The 20453-nt window shown below is 37.1% G+C and overlaps 1 protein-coding gene across 8 annotated transcripts in view; it reads right to left on the bottom strand.

Moving 5' to 3' along the window:
• Positions 1-20453, bottom strand: part of LOC129776671 (zinc finger protein 595-like) — a 28117-nt gene that overhangs the window by 2481 nt on the left and 5183 nt on the right. Inside the window, exons 1-8 of one of the 8 annotated variants that reach the window (XR_008743144.1) lie at positions 17620-18124; positions 17070-17345; positions 16297-16881; positions 10196-10906; positions 9098-9155; positions 8424-9064; positions 7949-8340; positions 7624-7863 (exon numbers count right to left, since the gene is read on the bottom strand). Coding sequence is in view for 1 of the 8 variants with exons in the window: in XM_055782455.1 (XP_055638430.1) it covers positions 7855-7863; positions 7949-8340; positions 8424-9155; positions 10196-10906; positions 16297-16881; positions 17070-17283 (2643 nt within the window). In the remaining 7 variants the exon portion in view is untranslated. Of the gene's footprint in view, positions 1-7505; positions 7864-7948; positions 8341-8423; positions 9156-10195; positions 10907-16296; positions 16882-17069; positions 17346-17403; positions 17600-17619; positions 18125-20453 lie in introns of those variants that run through there. The other 7 variants (XR_008743141.1, XR_008743140.1, XR_008743143.1 and 4 more) reach the window with 7 other exon arrangements.

The raw sequence follows: 20453 nt of genomic DNA, 5'->3' as shown, positions 1-20453 counted from the left end.
AATCGGTTTTCCACCTTACTAACCATAGATGTAAGAAAATTGTTTAAATATATAGTTTTAAAATTATATTTAAGAATTCGGCTTTTTTAAACTTAAGTAACTGAGCCTGTAAAAATAAACGAATTAATAAAAAAAAAATGATTTACAGTAGTTTTTATAGTATATTTTTACGGATTCACATGTTTTAAAGGATTATAAAATCCACCTTCTATTGGTGTCAATGCGCCCCATCATTTGAGCTAACTTTAAAGGCGAAGGTGGAAGCAAGCTTGTTGTAATGTTGTAATAATAGGGTAATAGTGTTTGTGAGAGAAGAGCAATGCATGCAATGTATGAACAATTGCAAATATAAATATATATAGAAGGTGTATTTGCATATGAAGTAAAATTCTGAGCGTAACATGAGCAAATTTATAACACAAGCGAATTGCGGCTCTTTCGTTATCAACAAGTTCTTCCGCACAGTAACTCGATATTGATAATTCCTCAATATTTTCCTTCGTTGATCGTATTGTTTTCACATACTCACGTTGGAGAGCCTTAACTCTTCTCTTCGTTGGCCAAGGCATTTTGATTGAATGTAATACTTTTCCGTTTACTGATTTTGAAAGCATAAGCAGCCGTGGCAGTGCTCCGAGCTCTGCAATACAATTTTCTCACCCAATGTTAAAGTTGCTAAAACCTCGTTATAGACTCATTGAACGTAAAAATAATAATTGTATTGATATCAACACAATTTTATTCTATTGATTTTCATGACATGAAACGCTATGACTCAGGAATAACATTTTATTGAGTTGTTTTTATATATGTTTCAATGATGTTGTCTGGCATCAGTGTCGAAAAAATAAAGATGTTTTCACTAATACAAACAAGACCATTGCAGATAATTGAAAAATGAAAAGTTAACTTTCAGAGCACTAGCTCGAGTTTTACGACGTTTTCCACTATACATTGTGACGGCAGATAAGAATTTAATATTTGGTGAGTAATCGATTAGATTTTGGTTAATCTTACTTAGTGGGAAGTGTGTGCAAACGATCATTTTCTTCAAACTGTTTCGCAAAATCGTTGATTTTCGGGCGAGGGGTAAGGGAGGGAGATTAAAGAAATGAGCGCCATTATGGCAGCCATTTGTGGTTAGCTTCCACCTTCACCTTTAATCAATCACCAGACGATTATTTGGCACGTATTCAGACCTAAGACAAGACGTGACAACTGGCTTCTTAATCTTCTTTCTGCATTTTCGTCGACCAAGTGCTAGATAACAGGGAAGCGAGATGTGAAGGTTGCCAAATGTTATAAAATTTCGGAAGATTATTTTCCCATGAAAAACATGTGTTCTTCGTATCATGTATTTTCTGTGCTGCACCATTTTTTGTATTAATTTTAACGAAACGCCATTAAATTTCGTTTTAATTTTACCGAAACGCCATTAAATTTCGTTTTAATTTTAACGAAACGCCATTAAATTTCGTTTTACGAGTTAGAGAAAGTGGTGAGGTTTCAGGTAGAATAAATAATTATCAAATAAAAATTATGAATGAAAATCAACTTCTCCGTATCAAATCAGGGTTCAATGTGAATGAAAAACCATGCTTCCCTCATTTGGTAAAATAATCTCGTACAAAAATTGTATCTGAAGATAATTTTATATAATAATGATAAGTTTTAGTGAGAATATCGGAAAGTGTATAGAAAATAGGTCAAGTTAGGGTAAGAAAGATGTATTTCAAGTAAATAAATAACGCCAGATAAAATTTTTCATTCTGATTTTAGTAATTTAAATGTGTCCTCGGGCCGAGTAGTAAAACTTGTTATAAACTAATTTCGTATCCAGATATCGACACCGTATCGTTGTCATCGCGGATACTCTTCATTTCATTTTCACCGTGGAGTGTATACGTGAATAAGGCTTTATAATTCAACTTTGATATCGTTCAAATACTAACAGTACTTAAATATTGTTAAAATAAGATATATCCAAATTATAACATAGCGTTTATTCAGGTTCCAACATGATTTTAAATCATTTTTCTGCTGCCTAGATTGTTATTTCTTATTTGATTTTAATTTTATTGCTAATTGCTTTAGGGTTGGAAAATAATTGCATGCTCTTCTCTGCTAGGCCGCTAGATCTTGCTAGATAGCAAGAGAATCCCGAGAAGATGTAGGGTGGAAATTCCGATGCAACGTTTCCTTCTCTTCGGGAATTGAACACCGGACGTAATAGAAATGAAAATATACAAAGAATCCATTATAGAAATTATCGCTAAACTGAAATGTGAATGCAACTATTATTCAATTTTGAATATAGTTGGCAACACTGTGAAAATCTTGGAAATCCCATTTTTGTATATTTATCTTTGTCAATTATTTTCCTCATCAGCCAATCAGAAGCCGAGTTGCAAGTGGTCCGAGTTTGACAGAAAAAGTGGTCCGGAATCGGCCCCCTATTGTCATGTCTCGTCTCAGATTCAGACCTTCTCTGGATTATAACACTTACAAATATTGTAAACATCATGCTTGCATACCATTTGTATAAGATTTACATAGCTAAACCATGTAGTTATTGCATTTCGATGACCTCAATTCATGATTATGAGTTGTCCGATTCACATGATTTCTATGTTCGTTTGTCCACATGATTTCTATGGCAACCGCTTGGCGTGCTGTAGTTTGTTGTTTTGTTTATGGTGCCCTTCGCACATAGCAGAAACAAAGTATCTCTGTGTTGAGTGTGTTGAGGTGAATACTTTTAAAATACCTAAGAATAGGGAATATTCTGAAGAAAGCCTAAATTGTACATGGATCAATATGATGACAGTAAACTCAAGCAACGAAAAATGCAACATTTTGAAAATTCGATTTATTTTTTATTCAAAAATGGTGATTTCTGAAACCGGATAAACAATGATGAGAAGTGAGAAAACCATGACCATAATTTCTCTTTGAGGAAAATCGTTAAAAAAACATAAACATTCGAATAATTTCAATGCCTTATGGTAGAATTAGCAACTAGAGACTTGTAGCTTTTCAACAAACCCAAACTCGTCTTGGTTATGTGTGATTTTCATAAAGAAAAATCGGTTTGCATGTACTAGTTGCGTGAAAACGCCCTAAATTGGACAAACCAAGATTTTTCACCCTACTTCTATCATTTGGGCTTTTGAAAAAAAAATAACTTGGAATATCGAGACAAAACACAAAAACGGCTACTGTTAAAATTTCAGCCGAATCGGACTCATACTTTTGTTTTGACCGTGTGTGGAAGTGGGCGTGTCCGCGGATTCTATAAAAATGGAAAAAGAGCCATATCGGTCGGTGATTCGATTCTTGTGTTTGGAAGGGAAATCGCGCAGCGAAATTAAGGAGAGCTTGGATGCTTTATACGATGGCTCTTCTCCTTCGATGGCAACCGTCAAAAATTGGTTTAACGAGTTTCCACGTGGTCGCATGTCGGTTTTTGATGAGCCACGCTAAGGTGCCTCAAAAACGGCTACCACGGAGGATAACGTGACAAAAATCCACGATCTCGTATTGGCAGACCGCCGATTGAAGGGCGCGAGATAGCTGAAACAGTAGGCATCTCAAAAGCCCGCGTGGGTAATATCCTGCATCGAATTTTGGGCATGAGAAAGCTGTTGGCGCGATGGGCGCCGCGTTTGCTCACTCCGAACAACAAGCGCAACCATGAGACCTCTTCAAAGCAGTGTTTGAAGCTGTTTAAGCGCAATCCGAAGGAGTTTCGAGACCATCGACGAAACATGGATCCACTGGTACACACCAGAGACCAAGGAACAGTCGAAACAGTGGACTTCACCCGGCGAATGCGCTCCGAAGAAGGCGAAGACTGAAAGGTGATGGCCACCGTTCTCTGGGATTGACAAAGTGTGATCTACATCGACTACCTGGAGAAGGGCAAAACGGTCACAGGGCTCTAAAATTTTCCAAATTTTTTGTTTTTTTGTATGCTAATTTATACTTATCTGACTGCCTTCGTATATGTTCACAAAACTTTGGCCTTCAATAAAAAAGGTTTTAATAAAAAACATTATCCTCTGAAAATAATTCTGATTCTGCACCAAAATTAAGTCAGTTTCTCGTTATAAATGAAAAAGCTGATGCTATATCCACTATGGCAGGGGTGACCAAACTTCTCACCACCTCTTCCTACCAATACAATGTGTTTTAAGTCATCGTTAATAAGTAGTAGTACAGTACAGTAAATGTATTTTTTAAATTGAAATGCTATTGAAATCAAGAGCTTCATCTCTCTTGATTTTAAAAATATATCGCCAAGAAAATTGAAGATTTCATTTTCAATCAATGCTTTTTAATTTCATTGACATTTTTTCTATGTTGATTTCAACATTGAATGAAAATGACATTTTTGAAATATTTTCAAATCTTCTGTCGAACTCATTTCGTAACAAAGAAATTTAATCTGCATAACGATCGTATTAATGTGTTTTAATCTGCTGATTTAGTCGCAATATTTTCGAATTGCTTTTGATCTCGTCTCCTTAATTGTGCTTTTAAGAGTGTTTTCAGTTTTTCCTTGATGTTTCAAATTTAATTCATTTTGATTCGCTATGATGACACAATGAATAATCATGCACACACTTATTGAGGATATGATTTATTGGCAGTTGCCATTTTGAAAAAAAACTTGGCATCTCGGGGTGTAATAATAATTCTCCGATATTTGATCCACAATTTTCTTGCCCTGAATTAGCGTTTCTGCAAACTGCTTTTTATACGAAGTTAACTATTGCAATTAACTATATTGACTATTTATAGTGCTAAGTTTCTCACATAATCGGATTTCAATATTTATGCGCATAGTATTTGCTGGTAGTTGATAAAATTTGGAATATTATCATCAATTTTGCAATGATTCATACATCCATTATGACTTCTAACCGAGCTCCATAAGTCGTAATTGACACCAATTTTTGTATTGGAAATCATGCTTTAGTGATGAAGGACTTGAACGAGTTGTATATGTCGTTTGTTCCTTCATTGATAAAAATTTGTTCAAAATACATCTTTGTTAGACATATCCTGCAAACACATCCTTTTGGATACACATAACTATGTGGTGTCAGTTGATTCGTTGAGTTGTAAGAATGCAACCGGAAATCATCAATACTTTCTATCAGCATCTCATCCAAATTTTAACCTTTAGCTTTTGTTCTACGTATAACTGTGTTTCTTGACAGCGACTTTTTTTAATCAAACCAATTATTTCTCATTCATTGTTAAAATTATCAAACAATAATTCTCCTGATGCAATGAAACTCCTTTCACCGTCTTCAAAAGGCTTCTTATGCTTTAACCCATTACTGCCCAGGTGTAGGTTACGTTTACTATGCAGCAATTCCAAATGAAATCGTCCTTAAAATGCAGATTTCTTCAAAAATAGTTTTACCATCTTGGGCCCAAAAATTGAAAAAAATAATAAAAAATATATATTTTTTGATATCGCAAATTAAAATTTTATTTTGTAAATAAAAAAAAGAGTACTAATTTTTCTTCTCAGTGTATATTTTTTTTTTCAAATTAAGCCAACAATACTCTATAACTCTTTCTAACACACTATTTAAGTACGATTCATATTTTTTGAGATATAAATTATCAAAGATTTCTCTTACTCAAATCGATACGCACTTTTCAAAAGTAACGCTTGGGTCAAAAAATGAACCATGATGATGTATTTGGAAAAGTTGTTGGAAATTATAAGCAAATTCATAAAATTTCATGAACATGACGGTATAACACGACAAACATACTAAAAGGGATTATTTACTATAAAAAGGACAATAAATGAGAAATATTTTTTTAAATATTTCTAGAATGGCTACATTTAGAAGGAGATTGATACTAACCTTTTTTGTTTTAAATCACATCAGGATTCATAATTTGTAGCTAAGAATGATTGTTAACATACAAAAATTCGAAGTTTCGAAAATTCCTAAAAATTCGATGTTCCACAAAGTTCGTCAAAAATAGTTTTACCATCTTGGGCACATTTTTGAAATTTTCTGCATGATTTTGTATGAAAAAATTAAAACAAAAATTGAAAAATATGTATTTTGGATATTGCAAATTAAATTTGTATTTTGTAAATAAAAAAAAGAATACTAATTTTTTTTCTCAGTGTACATTTTTTTCATATTCAACCATCAATACTCTATAACTCTTCCTAAGACACTATTTCGGTACGACTCATAGTTTTTGAGATATAAATTATTAATGATTTCTCTTATTTAAATCGATACGCCCTTTTCAAAAATTACGCTTGAGTCAAAAAATTCCCAATTGCTGTGGAAAACTCATATTTCCTATAACCCAAACGGAATACACACTTTCATTCGAATCAAAAATACTCATGTTTTGTCATCTGTCGATTTCATTTGGAATTGCTCCGTATTTACCGAGTGAAAACTATCGGTGCAAATGTTATAATTTATCGAGTTGGTTTGCGTCATTAATATTTTCCTTTAAATGTTTTAGAAACGCTTATATATAGGGGAAATGCGGTTAAAATGAACCGGTGCTTGAATTTCGATATTTTAACTAAAAACCAATTAGGGAATTTCCAACCTGGGAAAATTCCCTCGACATACCATGGAATGAATACGTTCAGACAATGGCTTGAATTATTCTTTCGATCAGTAATCCATGTCTGCGAGTCCGTTCTTTTTTTTTCAATTTAGTTTGCCTACTGGTTAGTTGATGAACTCAGTTGTCTGGTATCGATCGCATTTGCAGAACGTTGTCGGGTATCTAGTAAAGCGGGAATTCCTTTGTAAATTCAAAGCTAATGCTGACATAGGTATTGGGTTCAATTCCTGATCGGTCAAGGATATTTTCGGGTTGGAAATTTTCTTGACATGCCTTTAGATATATAATGGGCCTGCAGTATCGGCTAGAGTTAGGCTTGGGTTTGCTCAGCTCTCTCTTCACAGGAAGTTATGAGATGGAGCAATTTACAGTCGCAGTATTTTAAGGGCAGACCGATTTCTGTACTTAACGATAACCTGTCGGCAACCAGCATCACAAACAATGAATCGTACAAACTAAGCTGTACGCCTACAACTGAACAACCAGCCGACGCGTTCGAGATACCAACGACTGTTCAGAAGCAGCAGAAGTTGCGGATTTTAACAGACGTCGCGAATCAGGGAGTAATGTAATCGTAGCAGCATAGTAATACGCGTAATACACCACTGCAAGCATTCAACCAAACAAATCGTTTCGCTCATTTGTTTTGCAATACTTATAAGTGAGACAGCAATAAGTATTGGGCCTAAAGAGACGAAAGGTCGTCACCAGGCAGAACGTCTGTAGAAACCGAACCAATGATTCCAGAGTACTCTCATTCATAAATTGGCTTGATTCATTTCTGGTCTCAAAAGACGAAGAAAGTTCATTTGGCAGGAAATTCTCTTAATTGCCAAAAAGATGGAAGGATGGATGGATATGTTGTTTCAACAAATAAACAATTATCGCAAGTATAAACTGTATTATTGATTACTGCGTTCGACCAAATAAGAACACTTTCATAGGATATGTACAATACACTTCTGAATGCTAGGACCCTACCGTAATACTTACGCACTATCTGTACGTGAGCGAAGGTTTCCTGGCGTTGTAGGAAAGTATGCCTCGTTTGGAACACCTTGAGGCAGAGTTCGCATTCGTATCGTTGCGCAATGAGGTTCTTGTGGGCAATAACAGAAATTCGATGCTTATGATAATTGTTGAGAACTTTTTCCACAGAACTCGCAGTGGAATTCAGACTGCGGTTTATAACGAGTGTACCGTACGTGATAAGCAAACGAACTCTCAGAATGTCTGTTGAGAAGAACCATGGCAGTAAAGATAATACGGTTTGACTTAGTGTGTCACAAATGTAGCACTTATTTGGAATGGATTTCACCTTTTTCCGGCGCTCCTGACATGGTGGTTTCCCCTGGAAATGGCTAGAATTGCCATTCTCGTTGTTGTGGCTGTGAGTTGGCTCGTCATCATTCATTACTTCGTCATCGGATTCCGGCGGTTCATTTTTGATATCGATGGGTTCTAGATTTATTTGTTCCTGAATGAAAATTGCAGCCATCCTCCCATCGAACTCACTTGGATTCGATTCCATAGGTGAACTTTCGCTATTACTCGCATCCTGCTCCACAGTGTTATGATTAGTGACTTGTGAGCTTGTGGTAATTATTTGTTCCACAGCTTCAACTTCTCCGGCATTATTTTTCTCTTCAATAAACATTTTGCTCATTACTTGAGCGGATTTACTCTTTTGCGATTTCCTTTTTGTATTACCTAGAGTAATAGGTAAAATGTCTATTAATAATAATTTCACATGTAATCACACGTATCTTGACGGGATCTATCCCAAAACTTACGTTTGCATGAATAAGATGCCTGATGATTGATTAGAGAACTGCTGAGCGAGAAAACTTTCTGACAGGGTTCGCACTTGTGGCGTTGCAAAGCTAGATCGTTGTGAGCGTTGACATGTTTCCGATACAAGTGGTACTTGTTTTTGTTAAAACCCTTCCCGCAGGTTTTGCAATAGTATTCAACTTTCTGATCTCCGTGAATACTTTGAATGTGAAATGTTAACCAAATATCAGTCCGGTACCGTAGCGGGCAGTGTGGACAAACGTATTTGAATTCGTGCCTTTGGAAATGTCTGTTGAGTGCTAGCAAGGTACGGGCCTCTATACTACACTGCAAACATTTATACGGTAACATACTCTTGTGGCTCTCTAGATGTTCGGTAAACTCGTCTTCGTTCTCATGAACTGGACCACAAATGTAGCATTTGTTTGGAATAGTTTTCCCAACTCTGGCATCCCGATTAGCTTCTACAGGTTCATCGGGGTGACTAGATTCGTTTTTCTTGTTACTAAAGCTTTCCCCGTTATTCGATTGATCCGTGGTTTTATCGCAGTTAGCAGTTTTCTCTATATCGTTTGGATCCATTACAACGATTTTATCGTTTTCAGTCTGTATCAAAATATGATGAGATTCTTCTATTGGGTCCATAGTACTTCTTTGTGGCGCTGTTCCAGAGACTGCATTGTTCATCTCAACGGTTGTCATCTCAGGTTGTGACTCCTCTTCTTCTTTATCTTCAAAAATAAATAATTATAAAATTTGTTTAATCAGGAAATGATTTCACTTTTTCCCCAAATTTATAGATTTATTTTCGTTTAAACGTAATAGACGGATTTCGCGCCAATTCGACCAGATGTTGACCCTCTCAGAACTCAATGAAACTTTCTGGGCGTGAAGACCTTACCGAATTAAGCAACAATTTATCTAGACTAACATATGGAAAGGGCTAAATATTTTTGATCATTTTTTTTATAAATTTTGTTTACTCGAAAATGGTAAGTCCTACAAAAAAGTGATCTATGGAAGAGTTTTAGGAAAATAATTGAATTTTCAGAAACATAACATAGGGCGCTAGAACGCTCAGCAGAGTAGTGAAATCAGTTGATGTGTGACGTATTAAATAATACGGGAGGGGGTTAATACCAGCACTGCATTTGCAATCTTTGGAAATCCTGGAGATCACGGCTTGACTCATGTTGCTGAATAATGTCACACTTTTCTTTCTTGAATTCTGATTATTACGCAGAAACGAAATAATTCTATTTCTTTCCCGTCACTTTACATTTGCTGCCGACCACGACTGGTAATTTTCAAACAACTGGAGAACCATTTTATTCATCCGTTAGGTATCTATACAATCCATTTATTATTATCATATCTACAGTGACTCTTAACAGAAACCTAAATCAACAACAACTATTCGATACCAGACCGACCGATCAAGAGATTTTTGGCAGATTGCTATTGTTTGAGAGTACTTTAGCATCCGAGGGTCACCATCAATCCATTTCTACCTATTATAGATTTTTTTCTATAACTGTACATAGATCACTTTTTTGCAGGACTTACCATTTTTGAGTAAAAAAAATTATCAAAAAAAATTCAAAAATATTTAGCTATATTCCATATGTTAGTCTACATAAATTTTCGGGAAACTAAGTATGCCAAGTTGCTTAATTAGGTAAGGTCTTCACGCCCAGGAAGTTTAATTCAAGTTCTAAGAGGGTCATGCCAATTCCATAGACGAGTTGGCGCGTAATCTGACAATACTTACAAACAGGCGCCAGTTGCTGCCCCACGTGCATTACTTGATGCCTCTTCAAGCTACTTCGTGCAGTGTAATACTTTTGGCAAAATTTCCATTTGTGTTGTTGCGTCTGATAATCGACACCAGGATCGATCAAAGCTTTTCTTCGTGTTTCGCAGCTGTGTCCAGCTTTCAAATTTATATGGATGCTCTTCACGTGATGTATTAGGCTATTTTTTCTTCGATATCGTGACGGGCAGTGTGGACAAATAAAGTTGAAGCTGTGTGATTCCAGATGTCTATTGAGAAGTATCATGGTGGTAAAGATAATAGGGTTTGTCGCAGTGCTACACTGCGCACATTTGTAGGGTAACATATATCTGTGCCTCGTGAGATGACCTTTGAAACCACTTGCGCTTTCGAAAACAGTATCACAAACGAAGCATTTGTTTGGAATGATTTTCACTTCTTGCGGGGGTTCCTCCGGATTAACAACAGTGAGTTCCCCGTCATGATTTATCGTTATTCTCGAACCGTCTATAGCTATTGTTTCTTTTTTCACGATTGGATTTGAGTCCTTGTCATTGTCCATGTGTTCCGAAATGTTATGATCATATCCATTCACGTTGATGAGAAGTTTTCGTTCCAATGTTCCGGGCCTACTTCGCCGTATGAATTGCAATGATTTCACCTTTTCCGAGTTTGTTACATCCGATTGTGTTTTGTTCTGCTTCTCACCTTGAAAAATAAAAAAAATGAGTTATGGACAAATTTTTATATTGACTTTCTCCCCATATTGTATGACAGAGCCTTATTCACAGTCTGAAGAGGTAAATTTCTCCTCAATTAGCTTTGCTTGTGAGGAAGTTGTTTGGCCACTTTCGTAACCACCGAGCGAACAAATCTCTTATAAAAAAGGACATCAATTGAATTTGTCGACGAACAATGCATTTTTGTAGAAAAAACTCAGATCAGAGTGGCCTTTTTTGAAACAACTGAGGAATTTGTCACTGGAAATAGTGGTAAACATTAATCAAACCCCACAGGATAGTCAAGCCGAAATACTAGTATTAGAGGAATTAAGAACGTTGTCAGCCGTTATTCTATCAACAGGAAACAATGTTGAACATATGCTACCACCTCCACCGAAGTCTTGTCCCAGTCTAGCTGAGGAATTGCGTACGGAACTTACTCCTCCAGTTAATCCCCCATTTTACCCTCCAGAAAACTGCCATACAAATGAAACACAAATTTCTTACTCGAGAATTAATCAAGCTAACGAAACCAAATTAGATTAGGTTTCAGGGTGCAAAAAATGTTTTTTTTTTACGGTGGTTAGACACTCCACCCCCTCTCTAAGGGGGAGTTGCCACACAAATGAAAGACAGATTGCTGCATGACTCGAAAACTAATCAAGAAAATACCAAATATGGCATTTAGGGGACACAAAACGATTCTATGGCGAATAGATACTTCCCCGTCTCTCTGAGGGGGGAGGGGGGCTGCCATACAAATGAAGCATACATTTCCACATAATTCATGATTTAATCAAGCAAACGGAACTAAATTTGGCATGTGGAGGTTTTATGGGGAAGAAACAATTCTATGGTGGTTCGACACTCCTCCCCCCTCTCTAAGAGGGTCTCTCATACAAATGGAACACAAATTTCTGCATAACTCGAGAACTAATCAAGCAAACGAAACCAAATTTGGCATGTGGAGGTTTTAGGATACAATAAATGTTTCTATGGTGGTTCGATACTCCTCCCCCCTCTCTTAGGGTGGGCTGTCATACAAATGAAAAACAAGTTTCTGCATAAACTGTAAATGGAGCCAAATTCGGCATGTGAAGATTTTAGGAGGCACGAAAAGTTTCTATGGTAAATAGACACTCCTCTCCCCTCTCTAAGGGGTGAAGAGGGGAGGAGTCTATCTTAATTCTATCATATTTTGACGTAGGACTACGTCTAACCGGAAGATATAGGGGGTGAAATGGAAATCTAGGCACTGAACAAGTAGGAAAAAATGCAAGATTTGGAACGCTTATTACTCGAGCATTTCTCAATAGATCGCAAAGGTTTTTGCATCATTTGATAGGAAATATATCTACGCATCTATCATAACGAATAACATTTCTTTTTTCTTGAGATAAATAATTAAATAATTGTGAAATATCAAGCATTGTCAAAATGCACTATGTGCCCATTTTTGATTGGTCCATTTTGTGCTCCTCAAAACGTACCGACCAAAACGGGCAACCAGAGCAGCAGCGAAATAGAATGAAGCACGATTGGAAAGGAAAAAGAAAAAAAATGAACGAAACATTGGTCGCAGTCTCACACATGCGTAATTCTCGAGCCAGCCAGTCAGCTTAAAAATCCCCGCTCCGCTGCCGCAACGATCATTCTCATTCAAACCGTACACCACATCGGTTCGCATCACAACACATCAACAAACCAACCCAAGCAGCCATGTCTGGACATGGTAAAGGAGGAAAAGTGAAGGGAAAGGCAAAATCCCGCTCGAACCGTGTTGATCTGGAGTTCCCCGCAAGGGTAGCTAGGCCGAGCGCGTTAGTACCAGTGCACCAGTCCACCTAGTCGGCGTTATATAGTTTCGGCCGCCGAAGTGATCGAGTTGGCTGGCAAAGCTGCTCGCGACGATAAGAAAACCCGCATTCGGAACAGAACACATTCGGTTCGGTGGACATCAAGACAACAGGCAGTTGCAGCGAGTGGCGAGTGGCAAACGCAATCGCAAAACGGCATCAGGTAGCAGAAGAAAAAAGTTTGTTCTTTATACAAACTGCTTTGGTGGCAAATCCAGAACAAGGCGGCATCGAGGGCGTTCGAAATGGTTTTTTTTCAAAACCACGAGTACAAAGTTTTCTAAATTGGAACCATTCCATAAAACAAGGCGCTTTACAGGGCCATTAAACCTTCCAAAAAAGAGTTTAGGGAATACAGTTCAATGCTTTCTAAAACATTATCCAAAATAATAATAAAACACAAATTGATTTTTTCTTAATTTGTTTGCCAGGATCTGACGAGTATGTGAATTTGGCAGTTGTTCTGAGCTTATTGATAGTTGGGGACTTTCCTGATTATTCAATTTTCACCAATTCTTAAATTGTTTCCAGATTGAAAGTACAGTAATTTACAATTAGTTCGACATTTAGCTAATTGGACGGACATGTAATGCGACTTATTTAGTTGGACATTTGTGTACATAGAGATCCAAATTATGACCCCACATTGAAAGTCGACACTGTCCACTGTCATCGCAAATGTTCCATTACAGGTTAAAATCGACTCCAATGCGACACTGAGTGGCGCTTCGGCACGTCGCATTGAATGTAATTTACTGTACAACATGTCACAAAGCTGGATGGGAAGAAATTTTCCAACTGTGAAAGCTGTGGCGAGTGGCAACAAATCGCTTAACAGGAAGGTTTAGCCGAACAAGATGGGGATATCGAGTGATAACAAAACAATAAACTCTTTAGATTGAAGATAATTTTGTGATCCTGAAAAGGACCCTTTTTAGCCTGCATGTGAATCCAACGAGCGAACAAATCGTAATAAATGTATTTTTTGCAATCGCTCCCTTTTAACGCTCATTCGTTCGTCTCGTTGGACTCGCCCCTCTGGCTGAGTCTGCCGATTTGTCTCTATCCTGTGAGTGTGTACCGCTAGAGTATAAAACACGCGGACCCCAAAAAAATATCTTATTTTCTTTCAAACCGTAAACCCGTGTGGTTGTACGGCATCGGCATCGTGGACGTAACAAAGGAGGACAAGTTAAGGAAAGGCAAAGTCTCACTCGAACCGTGCAGGTCTCCAGTTCCCTGTTGGTCGCATTCACTGATTGCTCCGCAAGGGTAACTAGGCCGAACGGATTGGTGCCGGAGCACCAGTATACCTAACAGCGATTATAGAGTTTCGGTCGTCGGAGTGCTCGAGTTGGCTTGCAAAGCTGCTCACGACAATCAGAAAACCCGCATCAAGAACAGAGCAGCTTCGGTTCGGCGCTCATCAAGGCAACAATTAGTTTCAGTGAGTGGCAAAGTGTTTCTCCGGCACGTCGCATTAAATGTAATTTACTGAACAATATGTCACAAGCTGGATGGGAATAAATTTTCCAACTGTGAAAGCTGTGGCGAGTGGCAAACGCAATAGCTAAACAGGAAGGTTTAACCGAACAAGATGGGAATATCGAGTGATAACAAAAACACAACACCAAAGGTTCTTTTCAGAACCATCAACATATTCATAAAGAGTAAACAGTAAACTAATCCATTTTTCAGGTAGATAGGTAGGTATTCACGTAGGAGAAGGAAATAAAACAATATATTTAAAATATATATTTAACAAAAGCTGTCCCCTTTGTATAGTCCTACGTCACTCCGGTTATGTCCCCGACATTACCCACCCGACTTTTCTGTATCAAACATTTATTCCATGTAACGAAGAAACATGTTATTTGCAAGTGGTTGAAAAATCTTGAACGAGAATTGTGTCTAAAAATAATCTGATATTATAATGATGAGTTTTGGTAGGAGTACTAGGAATTTTTTAGTAAAAGGTAAATTCAACGGGGTCGATTAGAAGATCAATCAATGAACAGTTCTGCGATTGGACTCATGAACTTGCGCTCAGTAAGAAAACGTGAATGTTTGAAGGTATTGATAACAAAAAACAAATTTTGGGCGGTACGAAGTTTGCCGGGTCAGCTAGTATAAATATAGAAACTCAAAAACCATTTGATTATGAATTCGAGGAAGTCTCTGATTATACTAAAGCAAATTACCAATCAATTAAGTGTAAGCTTAACTATATCAATTGGCAGGATTTATTTAGAACTCCATGATCAATGAAATTATTTTTACTCCATGATAAATGAAATTATAGAGGAGGAGATACCAACAAGACGAAAAAGGAAAAATATGAACACAAAATATCCGATTTGGTTTAATAAAAACATAATGTGTTTTTGTTCAGTTTCAACCTCAGTGCCGCACTAACTGCTGTCAAAACGTTTTTTTATTCAGTCAGTTTCGCACTCAGTGTCGCACTGGTTCGCCCCGAAAGCTGTTAGTTTCGCACTGAGATGTTTCACGGGTTGGCACTCGGGTTCACCAATACAACTATACCGAACTGTCAAGTTCCGAGTATATTTTGGAAAATCTAAAAATAAAAACTATGAAGATGAAAAACCTGCTGCTTTTGCTTTTGTATTATTGGAATCGTAATCCAATTCGGATTCTGATTTTGAAAGTATATTCGAGCAGACGGCATTAAGCTACGTGTGCTTTCATTGGGAGGCGAAAATAATGATGGATATTCAGGTGGAATAAACCTGCTTTCAAAATTAAAATTATGAATGAAAATTTACTTTAACGTATCGAATATTTATTTCATGTGATGAAATAAGAGGGTTTTTTTTCGATATCACAGAAACATATTGAACGAAAACTGTGGCTAATGATGATTTTATATTATAATAGTAATTATTTGTGGAAAAACCAGGAAATGCATCGACAAATGGTTAAGTAAGTGTCAGAACTACATGTTTTAAGTAATAAAACAATATGAAGTGAAAACATTCATTCAAACTTTTATATTTTTACACTGCACTTGGCCCTGCTGATCTGATAGAGAATAATTTACCTCCCAAGCATTAATATCGCCATTAGACGTCGACACTGTACATTTATCGTCGCGAATATAAACAAATCAGACTATATAACGCACACCAACAAAACACCGCATTCGTGAAACTGAAAACGTTTTTTTATTACAGAGTCAGTTTGGCACTGACTCAGTTTTAAAAACGAATTCGCTATATAATATTTGGGCAGCATACTCAGTCTACGCTGGTTTGACGAAATAAATTTTTTTTTATTATGTAACATGTTAAAATCCTCTTTTGAATTAAACGGATAAATTATCCAGCCAGCTCTCTTCAAGTTTGAGTAGTAGTATTAAGAATGTTTTGGTTTACAATAGATTGACGACAATAAATAAATAAATAAATTATAAACCGTGTATTGCGCTGAAAATTTCACCGAAGGCAGGCCATGTCACTCAATATGCATCTGCATGCCAATGATCGTTTGTAATACTTACGGACAAGCCCAATGTGCGCGAGAGTCTTCTGATGCAGCAGGAGCAAACGCTTCGACTGGAACAACTTCTGGCAGGGTTCGCATTTGAATCGTTCCATCATCAAATTCTTGTGAATGTTAACATGAGCCCTGTGATCTTGATAATTGTTGAATGCTCTCCCACAGAATTCACAGTTAAAATTGAATTTTCGCTCATGAAATTTCTGCACATGATACGTCAATGAAGAACCTGTCCGATAGCGTAAAGGGCAGTGTAAACAAATGTATTTGAAACCGTGCGTCTCGAAGTGTTTGTTGAGCGTTGTCACATTGGATGCTTCAATGGGATTTGCTTCTGTGCTACACTGTGAGCAATTGTAAGGTATCATATCTTTGTGGCTCTCGAGATGATCATTTAAAACGCTCTGGCTTTCGAGCATTGTATCGCAGATGTAGCATTTGTTTGGAATAGTTTTCCTTTCTTTCCGGCATCGTGATTTTCCACTAGAAGGACTAGATTTTTTATTTTTGTTGTTATTGCAAATCGTCTCATCATCGTGTTCAAATAGCTCGTTTTTGACATCAATTGATTCCTGCTTGAGCTGTTCTTGAATAGAATTAGTAGAATAAAGTTCATCAAATTGTTCAATGTTAAAAATGATGCATTAGCTCTATCACAGTATCTCAATAATATCGTAAATACTAACGACATATAATTGTGAGAACAAATGGAAATTCATACTTCGCTATCCATGTCACTCATACATTGCTCAATAGATTTATCGTGAAACTTACGTACAAATTCGATTTCCGATGGTTCGTTTTTGATATCGATGGGTTCCAGTTTTATTTGCTCTTGAACGAATTCTGCCCTTTCGCGATCGTGTAAATTATTCCCAGAATCGCTTTCGTCTGTTTTGATCGGTTCTAATTTTAGGCCAGGATTTCTATAATGAGTTCCAGCTGTTTCAACTGCATTTTCCATGGCACCAACTACTTTCTCAGACATACTTTTTTAAAAACTAAACTACGAATACGCATTTGATTTAGTCGATCGAAGTTTTTGGCAAACTGAAAAGGAGGAAAACAATATAGTTTCATGTTGGACAAATTGGTGTCAAGTTAGTACTAATTCCGTTGGTAACGAATATTCAGATCGTTTTGTTTGTAGGGTTTGCAATCCTTGCCCAATCCTTGCTTGCCCAGGGAAATACGCACAGATAATATAGTGCGGTCCGATCTCGTTAATATTGTTTTAGAATGGGTTGAGTTTCACACATTAAATTTATTGTTACGAGACATCGAACCGGTGTTAAGTACACAATCTAAAATTGAAGATTCTTACCGTAGCATCAAACTTTTCAGTGCAATGATTTTAGCTAATACTTGATATTTATCGAGTTTGAAAAATACTTTTTACAACTTCCTTACGTTAATATGGTTGAACACGAATAATACAAAAAATCGAAGTCAATCCACTCGTATAGAATGTATATAAACAGAAAATTGTCAGATTCATCCGTCCAAAACGCTGAAATTTGAAACCCAGATACATTTGTTTTTGACAGCCGGGTGCTATGATTGATGCCAAGACGGGTCTATTGGGCACCTTACACGATCAACCGGATTGACAATAAGTGTCTTCAATATCGTGACAGCTAGGCTTTCAACATCTGATCTAACCTCAATCAATATTTTTCCCCCTTACACGGTCAATATCGCCCTCAACCCGAGACAACGAAAATATCCGCGATGGCTAGTGGCGACATTCGAGTTTGGGATCCAAACTATTCTCTATCAGATTAGAAGGCTAAAAGGCAATTTTCAATTGGTAAAATTTGAATGAAAATATCTACTTGGTATTATTTAATTAGTTGAAGCGCGTAGTCCTAACCTTAACTTAACCTACTTCCTCTGAATTTTCAGATATTCCTACTAAACAGTATTATTATAATATAACGTCAATTTCAGACATAATTTTTGTATGGGATTTTCTCATCACTTGCAGAAAAAAAGTGATTTGCATTCACATAGAATACTAATTTGATTCGTAAAAGTTTTTCATTCATAATTTACACTTTAGAATTCGGTTTTTCTTCTCAAAAATACATCATAATACTCGTTTCACAAATACAGACTGTTCCTTTCAGTTTCAGAGATGCCAGATTATTTTAGTTTGCGAAAATATATGCAAGTTATTTTATCTGCAAGCAAATGATTTTATTCCATAAATGAGACTATGACAGTAGAACCCCGATTATCCACGAGCGGGTGATCCGCCCTGCGGATTATTCGTGACTGCGAGTTCCATAGTAAATCAATAGGCCTTTCCGGAATTTGTTAGTGAGTGGTAGGCCCATGCTCTTTTGTTGTGGTCATGGCTTTTACATTATTTAGCCACTGGTGTACACGACCTTATAGATGGATAGTTGATTGATTTTTGTATTGATAGAACATAGTTTTTATGTTGAAACATCTCTTTTCGTGTTTGCATTTTTTTGTCCTTTAATGGGTCATCGCGATATTCGTTAATCGCGGTGAGTTTGCCCGACTATTCCGCGGATAATCGGGATTCTACTGTAGCTTGAATTAACACATGATGTTTTTTCATCTGTGATTTCCTCAGATCTTCTCATTCTCCAAATTTTATAGCGGAGTGTGAAGAAACACACAACCCGCTCACTAGCGCAAAGAATGACCGAGTTCAACGTTAAAAAATTCCTAAAACGTTGTTAAGTTTCATCCACTCTCTCACCATCACATTGTCAGTTTACTTTGAAGTTTTGATTTGTATCGTGAAAAGTACCGTATTTTGCTATTCAAAGTATCGGTTTTCCAAACCAAAAGCTTCCATTTATGATTCCTACAATTTCAGTAGTTTATAAATTTTAATTGCAATCGCAAAAAAGACTAACAAAAATTAAATGTGCGCTTGCATATCTGGCAACTCAGTCTGGAAGTCCGTGAGGTAAAACGTCAACATCATGCATCTATATGAAATGTCACGATATTGATGCTCGAAAATCAGAAAATCCGGATTTCTGCGTCGTCGGCCATGTTCAGCTGTCATTATGCTCTCAAATGTCATCATATTGTCAATAAAGTTGACCGTGTAAGGTCCGCTTATGGTACTAGGTGAGGCCGTTTCGCCACTAAGTTGGTTGGGGGAGCGGTATATGAAAACAGTACGGAAGAAAGCAGAAGGGGAATTATTTCATTGAAGCGTGAAAGAGACAGACTGATCAGGAGCGAGCTTCGGCACTAGCGTATTGTATTTTGTTTACAAACAAAACACAGTAGACTTCCAAGATGGCTGAAGAATGGTTTTAGCAAGTTGGCCCACCTTAGGATATACTTCTACGCGCCTTGATTGATGCTAGGATCGTTAGCAAAATCTCAAGCAGAACTGTCAGTGGGATACCCAATTCATATGAAAACAAAGGGAAAATGTCAGTGGGATACCCAATATGTTGGCTCCTGTCAGTTCAATGGGGGTTCTCTAAAGACGTCACCCGGCTGGTTTTTGACTTGATTCATGTACACTCGAAGAAGTTACAATGATTCGCCTCTAATTCGACATCTAGCTAATTGGACAGACCTGTAATGCGACACGAATAATCGGACATTTTTGCTCTTATTGAACATTCTTGTGAACATCGAGTTTGGCTGCAGGTTGAAACTGTACCACAGGTCAAAATCGCCTCTAATGTGACACTGAGTAGTGCCTCGGTATGTCGAATAAGAGGTAACTTACTGTATTTTTTTTCATATCCGCACAATTTCTATGAATCTTGATAATCGACCTGCGAGTGTTGACCCTTGGTTGAATGCAAGGCGCTTGAATAAAGCGCAATTCACATAAAACATCCACGTCACGTTCACGTTCCGTCACGTCACGTTACGCCAGTTAATCTTCCATGCAATTCCTATTGCCTGGAAGTTGCCGTTCCCGGTGTATGTGAATGTTTACATAAGAACTGCTTAGAAGAATAGTTGACGCAACGTGACGGGACGGAACGTGAACGTGACGTGGATGTTGTATGTGAATCGCACTTAAATGTATAACAGATAAAACAACATCATCACTTCATTAAGAAGGGGATTACGGTTTGTGGAGCGGGGGTTGTTTGTTTTGTTATTGCTAGGATACGCCATTTTTGCATTTTCACATGCGAGAGT

Source organism: Toxorhynchites rutilus, chromosome 3, assembly GCF_029784135.1.
Source record: "Toxorhynchites rutilus septentrionalis strain SRP chromosome 3, ASM2978413v1, whole genome shotgun sequence".
In the NCBI taxonomy this organism is placed as follows: Eukaryota; Metazoa; Arthropoda; class Insecta; order Diptera; family Culicidae; genus Toxorhynchites; species Toxorhynchites rutilus.
Note: the sequence above shows the minus strand (reverse complement) of the source record. Positions and strands in the feature narration are given on the sequence as shown.